Here is a 19,279-nt window from a genome sequence, read left to right as displayed (position 1 = left end):
CAGGTTGTAGGTTATAAGTTGTATGTGGTATTGAAATTTTAAGTAAGCATGTGTGTTGTTGTTCTTATTGTAATTTGGTATACATCAGTTTGATATTTGAGTATTAACACAAATTTCCATCCAATATTGATTATTACATTATGCTTTTATATTAGTTTAATCAGTTGTACTTAAAGGTGGATGTTCTGATCATTGAAATATTATTCAAGTTAAAAGAAAATGATTTATTCTTATAAGCTTGTATAATTAAATCCTGGTTAGTTCTTGTAAAATATAACAAATTCTGAATATTATAATTTGTAAAAAATTGTATGCTTATATTTAAGTTATAAGTTGATGACCAAAGTTGAATGTTATAAAAAAAGCATCGAAGTTGTACTTTTTTCAATGGCTATACACCTTAAGTTGAACTGTTATGAAACTAAAGTTTTGTAATTCATTAAACTCACTGACATTCACTTCCTTCATTTGTCATTGGTAACTTGGAGTTACCATTAAGAATGCTCAAATAAACTCATTGCTGCTTATATATATCTTGGAAAGCTACAATATGTAAAAAGAAGCTATCAGCCAATATTAACATAACAGTAACAGAATGAACAATAATTTAATTAAAAAAGCTTTTGGAGAAATTATAGATTAGGCAGATTAGTTTGTTTTGTCTGGGGAAAAAATTCAAAATAGGAATTGCTGGACAATGTGTAACTGTAGGAATTTTTCAACAAAAAAAGAAAATTGTGTGGCAGGTTTCTCTTATGCCTACACACTGTTTCAACTAGAAAATAGCATATAATTTAAACTTTTTCATAGATAACTTTAGTAAAAACACTTATTAAAATTATAAACTTTTTTTTGTATTAGGCTTACAGAAAGGTTGATTCTATGGAAACACAAGTACATATTATTAAACTTGCAACTGTACTGTAACTTTACAGGTACTGTGTCTTAAGCTTAAAAATGTACTCCATGCAAAATAGAAAATTCCTGCCAGTTTCCAGAGCTGACATACATATTGCAGGGCCTTAAGCTTAAAAATGTACTCCATGCAAAATGGAAAATCCCTGCCAGTTTCCAGAGCTGACATATACATACTGCAGGGCCTTAAGCTTAAAAATGTACTCCATGCAAAATGGAAAATCCCTGCCAGTTTCCAGAGCTGACATATACATACTGCAGGGCCTCACCAGTGCATGTCCCCAAAAAAGGATACAGGCATAACAAAGAAGATGTTTTGTTTTCAAATCCTATTATTAGTCACTATACTGTCAGTTCTCTGTTCCTCAATCCTTAGGAATATATGTTACCCAAGTGTTACATGAAGATTTAGTAATCAATCTTTGAATGTTCATTAAGACACATGTACTTCCATTTCATGTTTATTATCCCACATTTGTTAACCTTTACTCTTTAATCCTGAAGAAGAATAGTCAAGTACTTAAAAGTGATCGAGTTTCTGGGTTTTCTGTTATCTGATGACTTTTTTGGGTTATCCTTTGTGCTAATTCTTACATTGTGACTTTGTTTTTCTAGCACTTTTATGACATTATATGATATGACAGTTTCAGAATAAACTTGCCCATTTTTGTGATTCATTGTTGTTTGCTGAAAACAGACAAATGTGATTGGAGTGAACTTCAATAGATATCATTGTTAGAGGCTGCTATTGTACTGTGCTTGTATTGATTGGAGAATTTGGTAATATGCATTGAAAATTATACTTTTATAATATCTTTAACTGCCAAGTTTTCAATAAAGTGGTGTGATAAAAATGTCTAATTTTGTCAATAACACAAATTAATTTTCCCTATCACCTCATTATCGAAGTACCACTATTTTCTATATATATAGTAATAATTGGAGATGTTAGTTATTTTCATGACATTAATTGTCTTAATTGTAATTTTGGTTAATCAGTTATTTTACTTGTTACTAATCAATGTAATTGATGCACATCTATCAATTAATCAAGTTAATTGCCCAGTTATAATTTCCAGGACAACAATTATTATTAGCAACTGCAATCCTCATGCATCTGTCCATTTACTAAAAATTAATCAGAGAGGATAGCATATCTGATACTTGACCTTTTTTAAAACCTGGGGCTTTATCTATAGTATTTTTAATCTTTCAGTCTTTCTACTTGCTATCAGAGATTAATACTTACATGATTCAGGTCAATTCCAATATTTCTCATAGAATGGCAAGGGTCAGAAATGTTGCTAATACTTCTCCCTTTAAAACAGAAGAAAATATTTAAAAGCTTAGTCATTTCATAGGCTTTAATAAAAACCTTGTCTTTAGCATATTTCAAGGGTCCCATTTGTTTTCTCAACATTTTATTTACCTGTAACATACCTTAAAAAGTTCTTGCTCTTAGTTCTAACATTATCAGCCAGTTGTTTCTCTTAAGCCCTTTTGGATTTTGTAATTTCTTTTTAACCAAATCCTTATATTCCAATCAATTTGTTGATTTAAATGCTTTAAACTTGTGGCATTCATCCATCAGAACATTATAGTTAATTTCTTGGGCCAATTCAAGGCATATATGGTAGGAATGATCTGGCAATTTCCATAATTTTTGTGATGTTGTGCATTTACATGTAAAGACGTTTGTAATCAGGTCATAGTATGTATGGTTCACTTTTTAAGTTAAATGATTTGTGACTGTAAAGTGTTATATTATATATAAATTATTCAGTGAGAGTAGATAATAATAAAAGTAGTGTTAGGACATATTTCCCACTAACAAGGAAACCAGAACAAATATCAAAGACTTTCAGCTATAAGTATTGTAAGAAACTGTGTGCTCTCAGTTCATCTAGAACAAATGAGCACATGAATGGAGTATTTGCAAAAAATACCTAATGAAGCTGAATAACTTTTAGTGTGAAAACTAGTAAAGGTTCAAGTTGTAATAGATTAAAAACTTGTTTTTTTTTAAAGCAAAGCCACATTGGGCTATCTGCTATGCCCACTGCAGGGAATTGAACCTTAGGTTTTAACATTGTAAGTCTATAGACTTACTGCTACCCCACTGGGGACAGATTAGAAACTAGCAATCACTATAATTATCTACCAAAGCCAGAGAGTGTTAGGGAAAACAAATATGAAATATATTAATTATCTTTTGTTTTTGATAAACAGTATTTTGAAGATAGTAACCAATTTTCTCAACATTGACAAGTAATCCTGCTTCGTAAGTTCTGTGTTCTTTAAACTCTGACGTGGAAAGGACTGTTGATTGTTGTTTAAATATTAGGAAAAACCATGCTTGAAGGTTGTTATCAAATGCACTTTATATCATTGGTGTGTTACTGAACATAATCAAAAGTCCATACTAGTCAGCTGTTTTCTAACACTTTACAGCTCTGTCCATTTCCAAATCAATATGAACTGTCAACTCATTTACTGAAGACTGAATTCAATGCACATCCCCCCCCCCCCAACCACACACACACACTCAATGTGATGGATGGGATAAACTGTGAGATGAACCAACTGTTAACACTTTGTAATTACTACATTGATACCATTTGGTTAAAAGACTCATAACAGGAAGATGTGGCTGACAAACTTCTTTAATATCATGGAAGAAAATGGTTTTGAAGGTTCTGTAAATTTGCAGCATACAGAGAGCAAAGAAGTTACTTCAAGAGAAATACCTGATAATTTCAGCTTTCACATTATACTTCAGTCTCAAGATGCAGTATTGTAAAGCATATTCAAGGTTTCAACTTCTTGTAACATTCATCACTAACATCCAGAAGGAGGAGGATCAAAAGCTTCTTTAAAACTTTCACTGAAAACACACTGAGGTTCCGGGCTGTTGAATCTAGTCCAAAGTTTACTTATCAGTTTTCTAGTATGAAGGCATAAATCATGGTCAGCTACATCTTGGTTAGAGTTAAGAAAAATGGTCAAGTTTTTAGAACTTGACATTAAAACACACGTGCATGAACATATTTGAATCAAATATCCTAAAAATGAGTCTTTAAAAAGAATTTGTTTTTCTAACATGTTTTCAGTGACCTTTAGAAGCAATAAGTTGCTTACATGTTCTTATCCAGTCATCACCTATGACAAGAAGCAAACCTTTGGTGCTGTCAGAAAATGTAAGGAATTCATGATTGAGTCAATTTACATGGATTGTGAATACATGGGGAAAGAGTTTCCTTCTGAAAGATTATGTGAGTAGAGTGTTCCAGTTATGAAGTTTTCAGAAAGCTTCTCTTGTTGTTGGAGTGAAGTACTGTTTGACTTGGCTCAGTATGAAAGCCTGTGAGCCAGAATAAGTTGGGACAATGATAAAAGATAAGAGTCATAACTCAAGAGTGAGAAATCTTGTCCACTTTGACATGGTAGAATAGTATAGATGGCATTATCTTCATTGAACAAAGTAACTGTTGCTTTCTTCATTTTCCCTGAATATTGTGCAGTGATCCAGTGATTCTTCAGTGTATACAAGTTTGTATGCTATAAAATGTGCAACAAACTTCTTTCAGTAAGGATTATAATGCTAATGCATATAGCAAGCAGTGGATAAGAGGAAACAGAATGGAGGTCCAGCATATGAACAGTCATGTTCCACTTAAATTGATTGACTTTAAAGCTTGTCTGAATATTCTGCAGATTCAGAATTTTCTGATGAGACTGCCAAATTAACAGAAGTGAAAGAGAAGCCTGAGAAGATTTGAATACGAACTAAAGAGATTGTTTAGAATGGGACTAATAGTAAGAAGTAGATGAATGACTGTGCTGTGAACTACAAATAGATAAGGTTAAATTTTATTATTTCAAATACAGTTTATTAATTCATAATTCATATCAAAGTTAAAATTTAATGCTATTTGTGTTTATTTTCAGTTAAAAATTTGTTGGGCTGTGCTAAGTTTATTATTCAGTTTATATTAATAGAAAATCAAGTTATTACTTTGAGTTATCATATTCACATAAAAAATTGAAGTAAGATGTGTCATAAAGTGAAATAACTCAATACAGCATTTAATTTGTTTTATATTTGAAAGGCATTAAATAGCAAGTTTAATTATTAACATTTATATAATAAACTGCAATATAATGATTTTGAAAAAATGTTCAACTACAAATATTCAGTTATGTTTAAAATACATTTGAAACATTTAAAACAATAGTTTTCATACAATCACAGGGATGCTTAAAAGTATAAATTAATGCTATGGGAAATATTAACATGTTTTAAATTATTGGCAAATTGAATCATTCTAGTAGCTCTTTTTTGAAAACTTTCCAGCAAGCTAATGTACATGTATTGAGAAGACCATAACTGCAAGCCCTCGTCACTCATCAGTGTCTTGTACAAAATTACAATAAACTTTACACCTGTACATTTAAAATTTGTATAAATCTAGAACTCTATCAGCTCTTTTTTCACCATGACATTTGTTGACAGTTTTTATGCAGTCTGCAATATTTGTACCTAATTACCATTTTTTTCCCCACAACATCAGTTTTCCTCACTGACAAGGCCTTTTACCAAATTTTCATGTCTGAATTGATGACTTTACACTTCCTTATTCTTACTTGCCCATTACTGTAAGTGTTCTCATACTTTTGGCTGAAAGGAATATTTCTCACAGAACAGCAATTTTTGTGGATGTTGTTACCATCATGTTTGAAAATGATGTTACTGCCTACATCTAAATCAGTGAATGAAACGTTGAAAGAAAGCTCCTGAAAAATAACAGCAAGAATGAAGAAAATTGATGATTCTCAGCTTTTAAAAAAAAGCCAAGTAAAATGTGCACATACCACTAGATTTTTAACATGATGTGCTCAAAATGCACACTGGTCTTATGTATGTTACATAATTATGGTACATAGAATAGAAAGCAAAGTAAAGGGCAAGTTCGTAAAGGCATAACATTTCATAAAAAATGGCTATGGATTTTTTTAATAAATTAAAAACAAACTTACCACAGGTATTGTGGTGCCATTTATTAGTTTGTAAAGATATTTAAGCTACGTTTCACACAGACAGACACTATTGTTTAAGTATATGATAATCTCCCAAAGCAATATCATGATAAGTTTGTTCCAGTAATTGAATTAACAATTTTTAAATAGAAACTTGAAATTAAAAATATTATTGATGTTGATACTTACAGGTTCTGTGAGTTTGAAAAAGCTGCTCATATGTATTGATATTAACATATGAAAGGAACTGTTTTATTACCTGTGTTGATTTGATTTCACTTAAGTTTTTGGTCACAATTTTAGCAACAGTCTTCAAGTACTTCCTATATAAAATAGAAGAAGAAACCTTTTTTAATGTGTTTATATTTATCACTTAATGTGAGGAGACTATAGCTATTTGAGCAGTTTAGTATTATTTTGTGAATGATTGGTTCTACAGACTTCAGTATAATTTAGTCATGAAAGTTTGACTTTCAAGGTAGTCAGAAATAAACACAATATTGTAAATAATGAAGGCCAAGGCAATATTTACTTGAATACTTGTTAACCTACTTTCTATTAATAAATACAAGGAACTATTTCTTTGGCTAAACACTGAACCAGAGGCTTCAAAGTTCAAAGTCTTGTTCGTGTTCTTATCTACACATGTTAGTCCATTTAAGGTAGGGACTGCTACTGTAAAGATAAAATTGTTTCATTTTTCTGTTAAAAATTTCACTTCACTATAGTTTATTTAGCTCTGATTTTATTATTTAGAGGAAAAGCCATGTACATTGACTTTCTTTCTGGTATTGGTTTTTCAGAAGTAGAAATCATCTTGACAGACATCATATAGAAAAACATGATTTGAATATTTTCCTGTAGAAGTTTATATTTTTCTATGACTTGTTAAATAATTTTTCGGCATTTTATGTAACAGATCAGTCTTAGTTGTGGTTGATATATGTATAGACTAGGTTAAACTATAAGATACAGAAAATAACTTTCTCTAGATTCTTCAGTTAAAAATAATTTGTTATTGGATGAATGTTACTGCATGTTTTCTTGCAGTTTCCTATTACAGTTTCATTTTTTGTTATTTATTAGTTAACAGGGTCAAAAGTGTGAAATGTGCGACATCCAATAGGCTACTTGGCTGATAATTTTTAATAGATGCTCTACTTTAGAGAAGTCTTATGGAGTCCTATTTTTGTTTTAATTTAGGCCTAATCCTAGATTCTTGAAAATGGGTTTTAGAATTTGCTTCATGTCTTATGCATGTGTGTTATGTAACTGAAATCATTGCAAAGTTATAGTAGTTTATAGCTATTTTCTGTGTAATAAATTTCTGTATTATTTCATGCGTTTCTTAAATTTTTGAAGCTTTAAATTTAAGGATTGTAATGTGTTAACTGTGAAGTGATCGGTTACATAGAAAGGAGTATTTCCAAAAAAAGTTTAGAAAATAGGTGGTTGTATCCCCAATTGTAAGGATTGGTCATAATATTCTAGAAATAAGGTTGATCGGTCAACAAGTTCCTGAGATAGTATAGTTATTTCTCTTTCAATGTAGAAATTTATAGGTTGTTTACAGATCTATTCATTGAGCATCAACTTGTCCCAAACGAAGTTGGTTTAAAGAACCTTTAACTGTTAACTTGCAATGCCAATTAAATAGTCTGAAAAAATGCAGTAATGCCCAAGTAATTTAGTAGGATCTGGCCCTATTTCAGAGAGAGTAAGTCAATTTCAGAATGATTGGCAGGTGTACATTTTGTAACTAAATATGTGCTAACAATGCCATTTGAATGAGGAAGGATTTGACCTGTAAAACAATATATACAAAAATCTGAACTGGAGAGCTAAACTTGTTATTTGTGAGCTACAATTTTCACCTTTTCTGTAATGAGAATCTGAATAATGGCAACAGAAAAAAACAACAGTATGAATTGCAAATGAAGAGTGAAATTTATCAGCTGTGACCTTGAGTACTAGCCAAACTGAAGACAGCATTGTAGCATTAACAGTGTAACATTGAAATTATGTATTACTAGTAATACTTTTGAAATTGATCTATTAAACATTCAGTAAGAAGTTTGAAAAGAACTCCAGAGAACTAACACTTTAAATGGTACTAAAAAATAAAAAAAAATCCTAAACTTTATGAAGTTTAATCCATAATAAAGATTATTATGCAATTTTGACAAATATTGTTAAAATTGGCAGAAATCAATTAGGATCCATATGTCTTGAGACAACAAAAATCTCGAACAGAAATGTTTGCATTTTAATGAGTGTATAAAAAATTTTGATAGTTAACATAAGTGGAGAATGAAACTTTTAAAACAACCATTAATGTCTCATAGTTTGTTGTTTGTATTGGAAAACATGTTTGTATTTAATTGTGTGACTTTAATTTTTTTTGTTCATGTATTAGCTTCATTTCTTTTTAGAATATAGAAATATGAATTTTCTTTGAAATAGGTGTCACTGTTATCTACATAAATTACATATACCTTAACTATCCTTTGTTTAGTAAGGAATAATATGTAGCAAGTCTTGGTATACAGAAACTGAACATACTTTTACCTTGTATTTTTAACTTGTACCAGTTATATGTATTTTTCATTTAATTATGTTACATAATTACATTGTGAATCCAATTAACAGCTGTATTCATTTGAAAAAAATCTGTATGGGGTGCTCATAAAATGTTCTGTGTTTGATAATTTAGAATTCTGTTCTAAACTTCTAAACAAATCTTTGTATGTTTGTTTTTAGGTACCATCACTTATACCTTCATCAACACATTCTACATGGAAGTACTTCAGATAAAATAAAAACAGGCTTAGTTTTGTTTCCTACATGAGAGAAAGAAAACATCTTTATTAAGTGCAGTTTTTACCTTTTATAATTACAAGAAAGTCAAAACAAAAGGTTACTCTGCTGAATGATCCTGCTACTCTTAAGATTATGGCAGATCCATAAAGAGTGTTGTTAGAACAGTCCTTTTTTTTTATCCACTTTGAAGAATGTTTGCTGCAGCCAGTCGAGATTCGGAACCCATTTATGATTTTGAAAATGAAGAAAGTGCATTGAAATGGAAAGGATTACTTACAAGTGCCTTGCAGAAGGTTAGAATACTCCTCTTTCAGTACTTTATAATAATAAATAATTAAGTTTGATTATAAAAGTCCGTATAAATGTATAAACATTAAGTATTTTTCATTCTTATTATGTGTATTAAGTAAAATTGAGCTGAGCTATGTATTAAACCAATCCTTAAAAGTATTTACAAGTTCTTGAATAGTAATGACATTGTGTGATAATTTTGTAAGTGAATTGAACTTGAAGCAATTTTCCCAATTAGGGCTTAAAATATCATTACTGCAGTAGATTTTGATATTAATTAATACTATGGTTAAATTATCTAATTAATTAAAAACTACCAAGTAATCTGTACATGGGAATTTTGTTTGTACTCTTTTATACTAGGACTGAACTTTAGGAATAAATGTATGACTTATCTGTAGAGAAATTATTATTATTTTTTGTTGTGGGTCGTATTATTTATTCAAGTACTCTTGAAGGATGTATTGAAGTTTCATACAGTTGTGTTTGAAAATTGATAAATGTATTATCATTTGAAATTGGCAGATTTACCTCAAAAACATGAAAAACATTTACTGTTAGTTACTCTTTTATGTTTTCAACAAACATGTGACTAAAGTTCTGAATGTCCTGGACACACTACAGAGTATGTGGCAACTTACTCATAGTTCACCATTCTCCCCTCCCCCCTTTCAAGTTACTGGTGCTTGTGTTAGAATGATGCACATAGTCTCTGCTTTCCCATTATAATAAAAAAATTTTTGTTGAGAGTCATGCTGTTAACGTTTCTACAATGAATCCAAAATTCAGTGTTTAATTTTGATGCTTATACCTCCAATAATAATAGAACTTTTTACAACTTCTTTGGAGACCGTATACAGGTTTTCAGTCACTTGGTTACACAAGTAGTAGAACACTTGCAATTTTTTCATGATTTTGAACAAGATAAATAATTTCCTAAGGCCTATTTGTCTTTGTCTGCTATCCCTAATCCTAAAGAAGATTCTATTGGTCATATTTATCTTCACTCAGTGTGTTCTATTTTAAATCTTGAGTGCTAGTTTCAGGTGAGATGGTTCTGTACTTGAATCTTTACTTTTTCTGTATTTGTGTAGTTGAGATATTTCTGATGCTGTTAGAAACTAGCAAAACATTAATAGCCTTCATATTTTTTAATTCATCATGTGGATAGTCTTTTTTTTATATTTTTTTTATTTAGCAGAGTCATCTTCAACTACTGATATTACATATTAAGTTCTTGACCCTCAGATTGCTTATGTGAGTGGAGTCCACGTGGTCTTTTACTTTGGCCCAATATTGTTTTTCTGCTCTGCATGTTATTATTCGTCTTCTTTTGAAACTTTCTTCTTCCACACAGTTATAAACTATTTGTGTTCTGATTCTTTTAGTTATGTTCAAAAATCTCAAATTTCCTTTGTGTAATCCCTAAAACCTCCTAAATGCATTTAAACGTTTTTTTTTCAGTAAAACTTTAGAGTTTATCTGTCATTTTCTCTACCCTATCTTAAAATGGGTTCAGTCAATTCAACCAACCTCATAACCGCCAAAACAAAATTTAATCAAACCTAGATTACTCTTTTTTTCTTTATAGAATGACTTCAAATTGTAACATGAAACTACATTCATTTATCCTAAGCAGCTCTAACTTCGTAACAGCGTACAGCTATTTATAATTAAATTTTATTGCCCTTTAACTACTATCAATGGCATTATAAGTTGTAAATCACTCGGGGAACATACAGCTCACGTTACACTATCGAAGTACATTATCCACGAGCTGCTCGTGTGTGTGCCTTGTGAACTATTTTAATGTGGTATATTTTTATATCAATGTCGATTCCAGACTAGACTTTTCATGGGCTATCATGGAAAAAGTCAGACTGGATGAGTGCCTGCTCATGTCATTGGCTTGTGCATAATGGCTTTTCAAAATTTGTTTCATGGTTACCCATTACACTTTCTGCAGTAAAAGATCTTTGCAGTGGTTTAGACTGACTGGGTCTGGTCACCTCTCCAGAATCTCCCCAGCATGAATCCTTCCCTGGTCTTCAAGTGGAACACAGGCGACCTTTGCCATTCCTAGTTCATAGCCACTGGGGTTTTCAAGTTGGATAGTTCCTCATTCATTGTGCAATCTTTCCAGAAAGAGTCTGAATGAGCAGCAGAATGTGGTAGGAAGTAGATCAGTGGTGTCCTTGTCAGTGTTATGCAGGTAACCTATTGTATTGTATGCTAATTTCCTGATGGTGGTTATTGATCAGCCAAATAGAACAAAGTGTTCTCCTTTGGAGGCAGGATGGGATCTTAGCCCCTCTTTCTGTATATGGTGAGTAAATTATAATTGTACAGCAGAGTACATATTAAACCATACTGTCTGATTATTGTTGTAGCCACACTGCAGGGAGGATATATTGTCCTCCTATTGGTGGAGGGCTATTGCTGCATAATGATTACATCATGTATTAGCGCAGTTTATGCCAAAAAAATGTGAATTAGGTGTGAGATAGTTCAAGGCTAGTTGCATGCTCAAAATCTTGAAGACAAATGTGCGAGGAATAGCTACTGTGTGCAGAGAGGTAAGTATCTATCAGAAATACATTTTCATGTAAGGAAAATGTTAACTTTAATGGAATAACACCATATTGGAGAAGGAATGTTGAGTATAATTCTGAATTTAATATATGTATCTTTATGAAATGTGGCAAGCTATTAGTAAAATGTACAAACACATTGTACACAAAAAATCAGATTTGTTACAAAAACATTTGTACTCAAGATACATCAGAGTGCAAGGTGATGTTCATATGAAGAATAAAAATACTTTTCTCCATTGTTCAGTTTGCAAGTTGCATTTGCAACAACCTCTAGAACCTCTAAAATACATATCTGCAGTTTTTTCAGTATCCCTGTATATTGTATCTGATATTCATTCTCCTCTACCATGAACTGTTGCACAACAGCAGAGTATTGAGTGGTGCTCTGTGAAAGTTGTGACGTGCTTACTTTGACCCACCAATCGTGCACTTCTGTACCATGCTCCTTCATCCAGGAATTGCATCGAACATCTTTCTTTCCTTGAATGTCTTTGCACATGTTCCAGAGGGTTTAAAAACCAGAGAAATTTTTCCCAACAGTACTCCTCTATCCTGACACTTGCTTATATATTCTCTCACTTTTTACAATACTTTGTTACATTTCATGGTGGGAGTTGACCTTCCAAGAGACTGATTGCTTGATATGGCTTGATTCTCAAAATTTGTCTCATCAGCCTTGATTAACTTTATTATCAGGTCATTGCTTCTCTTTTTTTATAAGACCAACTAGATCTGTCATACACTATGTCTTCAAATTAATTATAGAAACTAGCAGGCTTTGTTTAACATGGTAGTTTTCTTATGATCCTTGGGTCATTTGCATTCCAGATCGACCTCTTGTTTTTCAGTGAAATTCTCCCTTTGTGTTTTCTGTACCTCTTTCTACTCTCTGAAGATATGCTGTGAGCACATTTTTTTTGACTGAGGGGTTTTCTTTCTCTCCTTTCTAAGCAGGCTGTTAAGAAGGTATGGTGTCAGGACCCTTAGTTTTATCCTTTTTACATTTTTCTGGAACAAGCTGGGTGTTAAAGTCCAATTAATGATTAGTCTTTTGTGAATTTTTATCATTCAATGATGTGCTTGAAGATGAAATTTATTTATCTCATGTTGCATTGCCTCCAAGTAACAACTGGATATCCTGATTGGATGTAATGGATACATTCCTACTTGTGCCAACTGATCCAGAATGTTGGAGGTATCTCTGTTTAATTTTTATGTAAATTGAATTTTTAATTTTTCTGTTCTTCCCTTTGGGTTTGTCTGGTCTTTTAACTTGTTAACTTGGTAAACCTGCTTTTATCAGCTAGGTTTTGTATTCTGTCATTTGGATGTTTGTCTTCTTTATCTCAATTAGAATCTTGAGCTACAACCTAAGTTGAACAATCAACTAGCAACATCACTGCATCTCAAACTATGATCAACTCATCGTGCCTGAGATGGGCAATAAGTGAAAACTTTATCAAGCAAACTAATGAGATATCAGCAATTACATCATACCATGACAACAGAGGTTGGGAAATAGTGATTGGCTAAAACTGATAAAAAACTATCCTTGTATTGAAGTTACAAGGATCAAATTTGGACAGTTTTATTTAAAACTTTCATTTGTCTTCCTAGGGGGCTATGGCTGCTGTAGTATGCTCAGAAATTTTGGAAAATTCAGGAATGTTGACAGTTTTCTTCAAAGTGCACCAAATTCAACTCAGAATCAAAATTCATGATATTTTTGAATTTTAATCTACAATAATAAGTAAAAACTTTTTTATTGAATAAATTTCATATTCAAACTATTTTTAAAAATGGAAGAATGGCTACAAATTTATTTTTTAGAATTTTTTTAAATTTTAAGATGCAATTTTGAACTTAGGCAGTTGTGTGCACTCAGACAACTGCCAAAGAATTAAGTCATTTAATTCAGAAAGCAACTCACAGAAAATCTCTCTCTTTTATATTTAAAAGCACAAATACATAGCAATATTTTTGGAGCTGCAAAACTATTCTTGTATGTATAGGTTTGAACTCAAAAATGAACTAGAATCTTTTCAGATATTAACTGTTGATTGACTGAATGTTGGTACCATCTAGTGAGTGGAGCAAAAATTCAAAAGTAGTTAAAGAGTTACACTTATTAAATAATAGAATTATACATAAATTATCTTTGTTGGTATGAACTCGCACAACTGATTGTTGACTACATAGTATCTGTTGCATAGTTTCTTCTTAGTTATGCTTTAAAAAATTAGAATTATTGTCACAACAGTGTACCATTTTATGTTATTACATGTACAGTAAAATGTTGGTTGTTCTCTGTACATTATAGGGCATGATCTTAATATGCTTTGGGTAGTTATAAACAAACCTTTTATATTATCATAAAACATTTTTATCAAAGTTAAGTACAAGCTAAGTAGCCACAGTTGTTATACTTTTTTTGTGTAAGTCAATAAGTTACTTTAATGTGCTTTTTGTTGCTTACACACACACACACGTGTATAGAACATGAGAAAATACACATATATGTGCATTATATTTTTTAGTTTGTGGAAAAATAGAACAAGTTTGCTAAAAATACTAAAATATTAATAATGCAATTTTAAGTATTCTTTATAAACTCGAATACTGAACTATCCTCATGAATGTTTTGTTAAAATATTATAACACCTTAAGTTTACTTGTTTGGGAAATATACATGTAGAATACATGTTATTAAATTATTGATTTATTATTAAATCTAAAAGTTTTTGAAAAGGTATTATTACTTGCTAATTGCTATTTGTTCCATGTATGACATTTTATGTTATCACCAGTCAGTATTTATTATAAATAACAATCTTTCTATAACTGATTTGAGAAGGAACAACTAGTTAGTTTTTTTGTGGCTTTGATTGTATTTTTATAATCTGCAACATATTTAGTTCACTTTTTTTACAGAAACCCTTACCTAATTACTTTCCTGACTCTTACATGTTTGCAGTGAAAGCTATCTTGTAAAATTCCAGTTTTAATACTGCTGTATAGTATTTTTTTGCTTCAAACTTCCAATTACAAAATAGTAAAATAGTAATACTCTTTAATAATCAGTCTTCTTTGGGATTTTTACCATTTATGTCTATTCATCTTTGTCATATTCTTATCAGTGCTTCTTTAGAAATTTGCAGTTGGGAAGTATAGAACCAGTATGTTTATTTCTAATTAAATCAATGGTCTGACCATGGGCATCTTCAAATAGCTCTTTTATCATTTTTAACTGTACTTTTATTGTAACATAAAACATAGTTGATCAACGAATAATCAGTTTTACATGGACATCTGTAATCAAAATAATTTGTCAGTTAAAATGACATTCTAATGGGTGTTTGCATTATAAATAGCATTGTCATTGCCATAGACTAAAAGATAAAAAGATGTGATTTAGCCAGAAGGAAGTTACACTTATTGATAGTTCATGTTGTTTGCAGCTGCCATTCATAATATTCTATCACCTTATGTTTTTATTAAATTCCATAAAATAAAAGTGATGATATAAGAGCTTTATTTAGAAGAAATTCTCTTGATTGTTTGAGCCTATATATATATATATATATATATATTTCTGCATCTATCTACTGATTAAATATTGTTTAACAATATTTTCTCTTCTATTTAGTAGTGAAGCTGCACTGTGTGCAGAAAGTAGTTCCTTACACAGTCATTTTAGTTCAATGTGAAATTATACCCTTTGTAAATGTTATTAACAAAATTTGGGAACTTCTCTCTTCTTTAGGTCCAGTTTCAAGTCCATCCAACTTTGACTGCTAAGGATGGTGCTCTCAAGTATGTTGAATCTCTTATATTTCGCTTATTGGGGATGCTTTCAGCAGCTCAACCCCATACAATACAGGATGTGGAGGAAAGAGTGCAGAAAACCTTTCCTCACCCCATTGACAAATGGGCCATTGCAGATGCTCAGAGTGCCATAGAAAAAGGCAAAAAAAAGTCTCCTCTTGTGTTGCCTGTTGAAAGAATTCATCCATTACTGCAAAAAGTAGGTTAACATTTTAAATACTCGAACATTTTTTGGCTAGAGTTGAGTTGAGTTGGGCTTATCTAGAAATTTTTCATTTTTCAAAATTTAGACAAAAGTTAACCAAAATATCAGTTATTTTATATCTGTGTGTATAATATTGTGTACTAGGATAAGTCTATGGAAATTTGTTTCATTTGCATGAACTGTTATCGTAGTTTAACTTTCATTACTTAACTGTGATTAAGTTGTAGTAAAGTTTTATTCTCATTAGTTAACTGTACGAGTCAATGCAAACATTGTAAGTAGGAAAGAGATAAGGATGCAATGATATTTATCAGTCTAGTCTGCAGAATTGTTAATTATCAATGTAATCTTATTTATTGCTGAAATACTTAAAATCTGGGTGTGAGCACAGCAAGTCTTAACTTCATTGGTTTGTTAGGACAAAAACTGGTAAAGATATGATCCTTAAGTTATGCCATCAGACTTTTTAACCCTAAAATTACCAATTGAATCTGGATGACATTACCTTTTTAAACCTGTTTTTTTTAAACTATGTATGCAACCAAATTGCTTGTGAGTCTATGATGATATATATATATATAAACATCTTTATTGCAATTTTTGGGACAAGTGAGCATGTTTCACACGTTAAGTGCACATTTGCGTATCAAATTTTAAAATTAAGTAAAAATATTAATTGTGTCTATTTCAACAATTTTTTTGCTCAAAAATTGATACTTTGTTATTTTATAATATTTATAAAATTAATGTTTTATGATTTTCCTCTTCTGTCTGATGATTGTTTTATTATATAACTCTGTTCACATCACATGCTGTAAGGTCATGAAAGGATCAGAATGATGACTAATTAAGAATGGCTTTAGAAACGGTTACAGGCAAAATACCATTGGATATAGCAGGTTGTAAAGTATGTATGTCAATGTGAAGTGAATAAAGTGTTGAGAAGTATTTTATAGTTTTGCAAGATGATGATTAAGTTAGTGTGAATTTTGAAGACTTTAGAACAAATCACAGATCTGGTAATTCAAAACGATTTTTTATATCTCTTCTGCCATAAACCTGAATGGCAGCATTCTACTTTCAAATAGGCAATAGTTTACTGTGAACCAAATATATTAGTTCAAAATGCTTCCCTTGCAGCAGTAATGAAACACAACTTCACTAGCATGTACAAAGTGCATTTAATCATCTGTATATAAATGTGCCTCTTAAAGTAGATGTCTGTGAAAGCAGAATATCCAAAGCATAGAGTAGCATTGTGGATTTATATTAGTTTTAAAATGATCTCCAGTATTTATATTTAAAGACATTTAACTTAGCCATGCAACCTTGTATGGAGGATTAATTATAATTTATTTTGGTATAACAAATAGCAAATGTTTTTTAAACCAAGGTAAATGTTTGTCAGTGTGTAATTTGACATTATGAATAAACAGTGTGTCATTAGATTTCTTTTCTTATCTTAGTAAAGGTATCAAGCTACAGAATTTATCTTTCAGTGAAACTGTCACTGAGTTTAAGACTAAAATATGTTTCAGACTTATGATATATTGATGTTGAACCATATCTGTGACAAGTGTATAAAGCATTTATTGATAAATATTTGCAATTTTTATTAAGGATAAATGTTCATTTTGGAGAACTTGTATCAATTTAAGGGTTTGTTATATTAGAATTAATTAGTGTTAGTACTTTGTTGCCAAGTAAAGTGGAAGGTAATTCTACTTCGACTCACTTGTGGGAAGAACATGTTTGGCTTTAATATACAACTTCTTGATTTTTTAATAGCCTTGGACTTTTACTGTTGTGATACAGCTTGAACAGACATTTTTACTCCAGTCTTCTTTATATGATTTTTCTTACATACAAATAAAGTATTAATAGTATCTATAGAAACATATTAAGCATTTTTTCTTTTATGGCAATTCAAGTGCTAGACAAGTGGTATCAAGCAATTGTTTTTGTACATTGTAATCAGTCATACACTAAAACTATATATTTGTGTTGTAGGAGGTTCTAGGCTACAAAATAGACATGCAGATGACACAGTACATTGTTGCTGTTTTGGAATACATATCTGCAGACATACTTAAGGTAAGTTGTTGTATGAGTTAAATATTAGATTGTGAATTGAGATTATTATTACTTGGTAACTGCTATAATTTATTAATGAATCTGGACATTTAAGTACTTAGATTTAACTTGATGTATAAGTTATTTAAAAATATTCATATTTTTATGCTTTTCATCAAGGAGTGAAAAGAAAATAATCAAATCCATAGATGAATGTAAGGTAATAGAATGCAACTCCCAATGTAGGTGAAATGAATTACATGTATAAGAGTTGTCTCATTGTACACAGAATGCTATGTAGATCACACTTGCGATCATTAATTAGAGGGATGAAGATACGTTGATGCTTATTGATATAATCATGAAACAGCAGTGCTTGGTTCAGGGAGAAATCTTAATCTGCAGGTATTAATAGGTTGTTTGTAGTAATTTGTGACTACAGCTGGTTGTTCTCTTTCAATGGTGCAATGTATCATAGAATGAACATTTAATTGTAAATATAAAAAGTGATTAAAATTAACCTTATTAAGTTATTGTTTAACTTTGTTTAACTATTTTAGAACACATCTGAATTTTCATTTTGAAAAATGTTTATGTTATTACTACACAGATATAGTGGTTGTTTGAGAGAACAAACAGCTTTTGTGAGAAAAAAATATGCTTAGACTGTTAACACTTGTACAATAAGATATTTCTCAGAACTGGTGTCCCCGCTGTTATAGCAGCTAAATAAGTTCCTGTAAAACAGCCTGTAGAATGTTAACTTACCATGTACAGCGTTGCATGCATTGCTTACGTGCTACCTACCACATGCATTAATTTTGGTCTAAGTATGTGTGGGCATACGTAGTTTCTTTCCAGCTGTATTATATGTAGGCACGTGAATAATTTACTGTACATACACGCTTTTGATGTTTCTCTTCACTTAATGTTTTTGAAACTACTATAAATAGGTGAATTGAGTGCACATGCTTAGATGTTTTTAAATTGCACAGTTGTGGTCTATAGTTGTAATAACATCAAAATAAAGATAAAATTTGATAGTTAAGATTAAAGACAAGATAATTCTTACTGTTTGCCATTGGCCAATATATTGATGTTATTTAACTTATGCTTCTGTGATATTTTTGGTTTAATAGTTTTGAGTAGTAGTAAAAGGTAATTTCCTTTACTTGATCATCATTAGCAGTTTATTATCACAAATTGTAAGTAACTATTAAAATATATGATAATTAGTTAAAGTTCTTTGAGTTAAGTTAAAGTTCTACTTAATTACCAAATTGATATTACAAGTAAACTCATGCTATGTAGTTCAGTCATAAATGGTGTTTCTTGCACCTGCAGGTATAACCATCTTAGAGCTTAACACTTCAATCTACAGTACATGAGGTTTTTGCCATTCTAGTCCAGTGTTGTTGCCACTGGTTGTAGAAATGTGTGTGTCATGGCCTTGTGTACTTTATGTCAAATTTCTTGCTGCTCCTCATTAACAACTTGTATGTTTTTAGTCTTTTGTTAA

The 19,279-nt window shown here is 30.9% G+C and overlaps 1 protein-coding gene across 2 annotated transcripts in view; it reads left to right on the top strand.

Moving 5' to 3' along the window:
• LOC106457622 (son of sevenless homolog 2-like) overlaps window positions 1-19,279 on the top strand; it is a 70,863-nt gene that overhangs the window by 17,193 nt on the left and 34,391 nt on the right. For both annotated transcript variants that reach the window (XM_022383617.1, XM_013917058.2), the window contains exons 2-4: window positions 8,713-9,065; window positions 15,421-15,681; window positions 17,698-17,781. In XM_022383617.1, coding sequence (XP_022239325.1) covers window positions 8,964-9,065; window positions 15,421-15,681; window positions 17,698-17,781 — 447 coding nt within the window. In that variant the 5' untranslated portion in view covers window positions 8,713-8,963. The remainder of the gene's footprint in view (window positions 1-8,712; window positions 9,066-15,420; window positions 15,682-17,697; window positions 17,782-19,279) is intronic.

Source organism: Limulus polyphemus, unplaced genomic scaffold, assembly GCF_000517525.1.
Source record: "Limulus polyphemus unplaced genomic scaffold, Limulus_polyphemus-2.1.2 Scaffold353, whole genome shotgun sequence".
NCBI lineage: Eukaryota > Metazoa > Arthropoda > Merostomata > Xiphosura > Limulidae > Limulus > Limulus polyphemus.
Note: the sequence above shows the minus strand (reverse complement) of the source record. Positions and strands in the feature narration are given on the sequence as shown.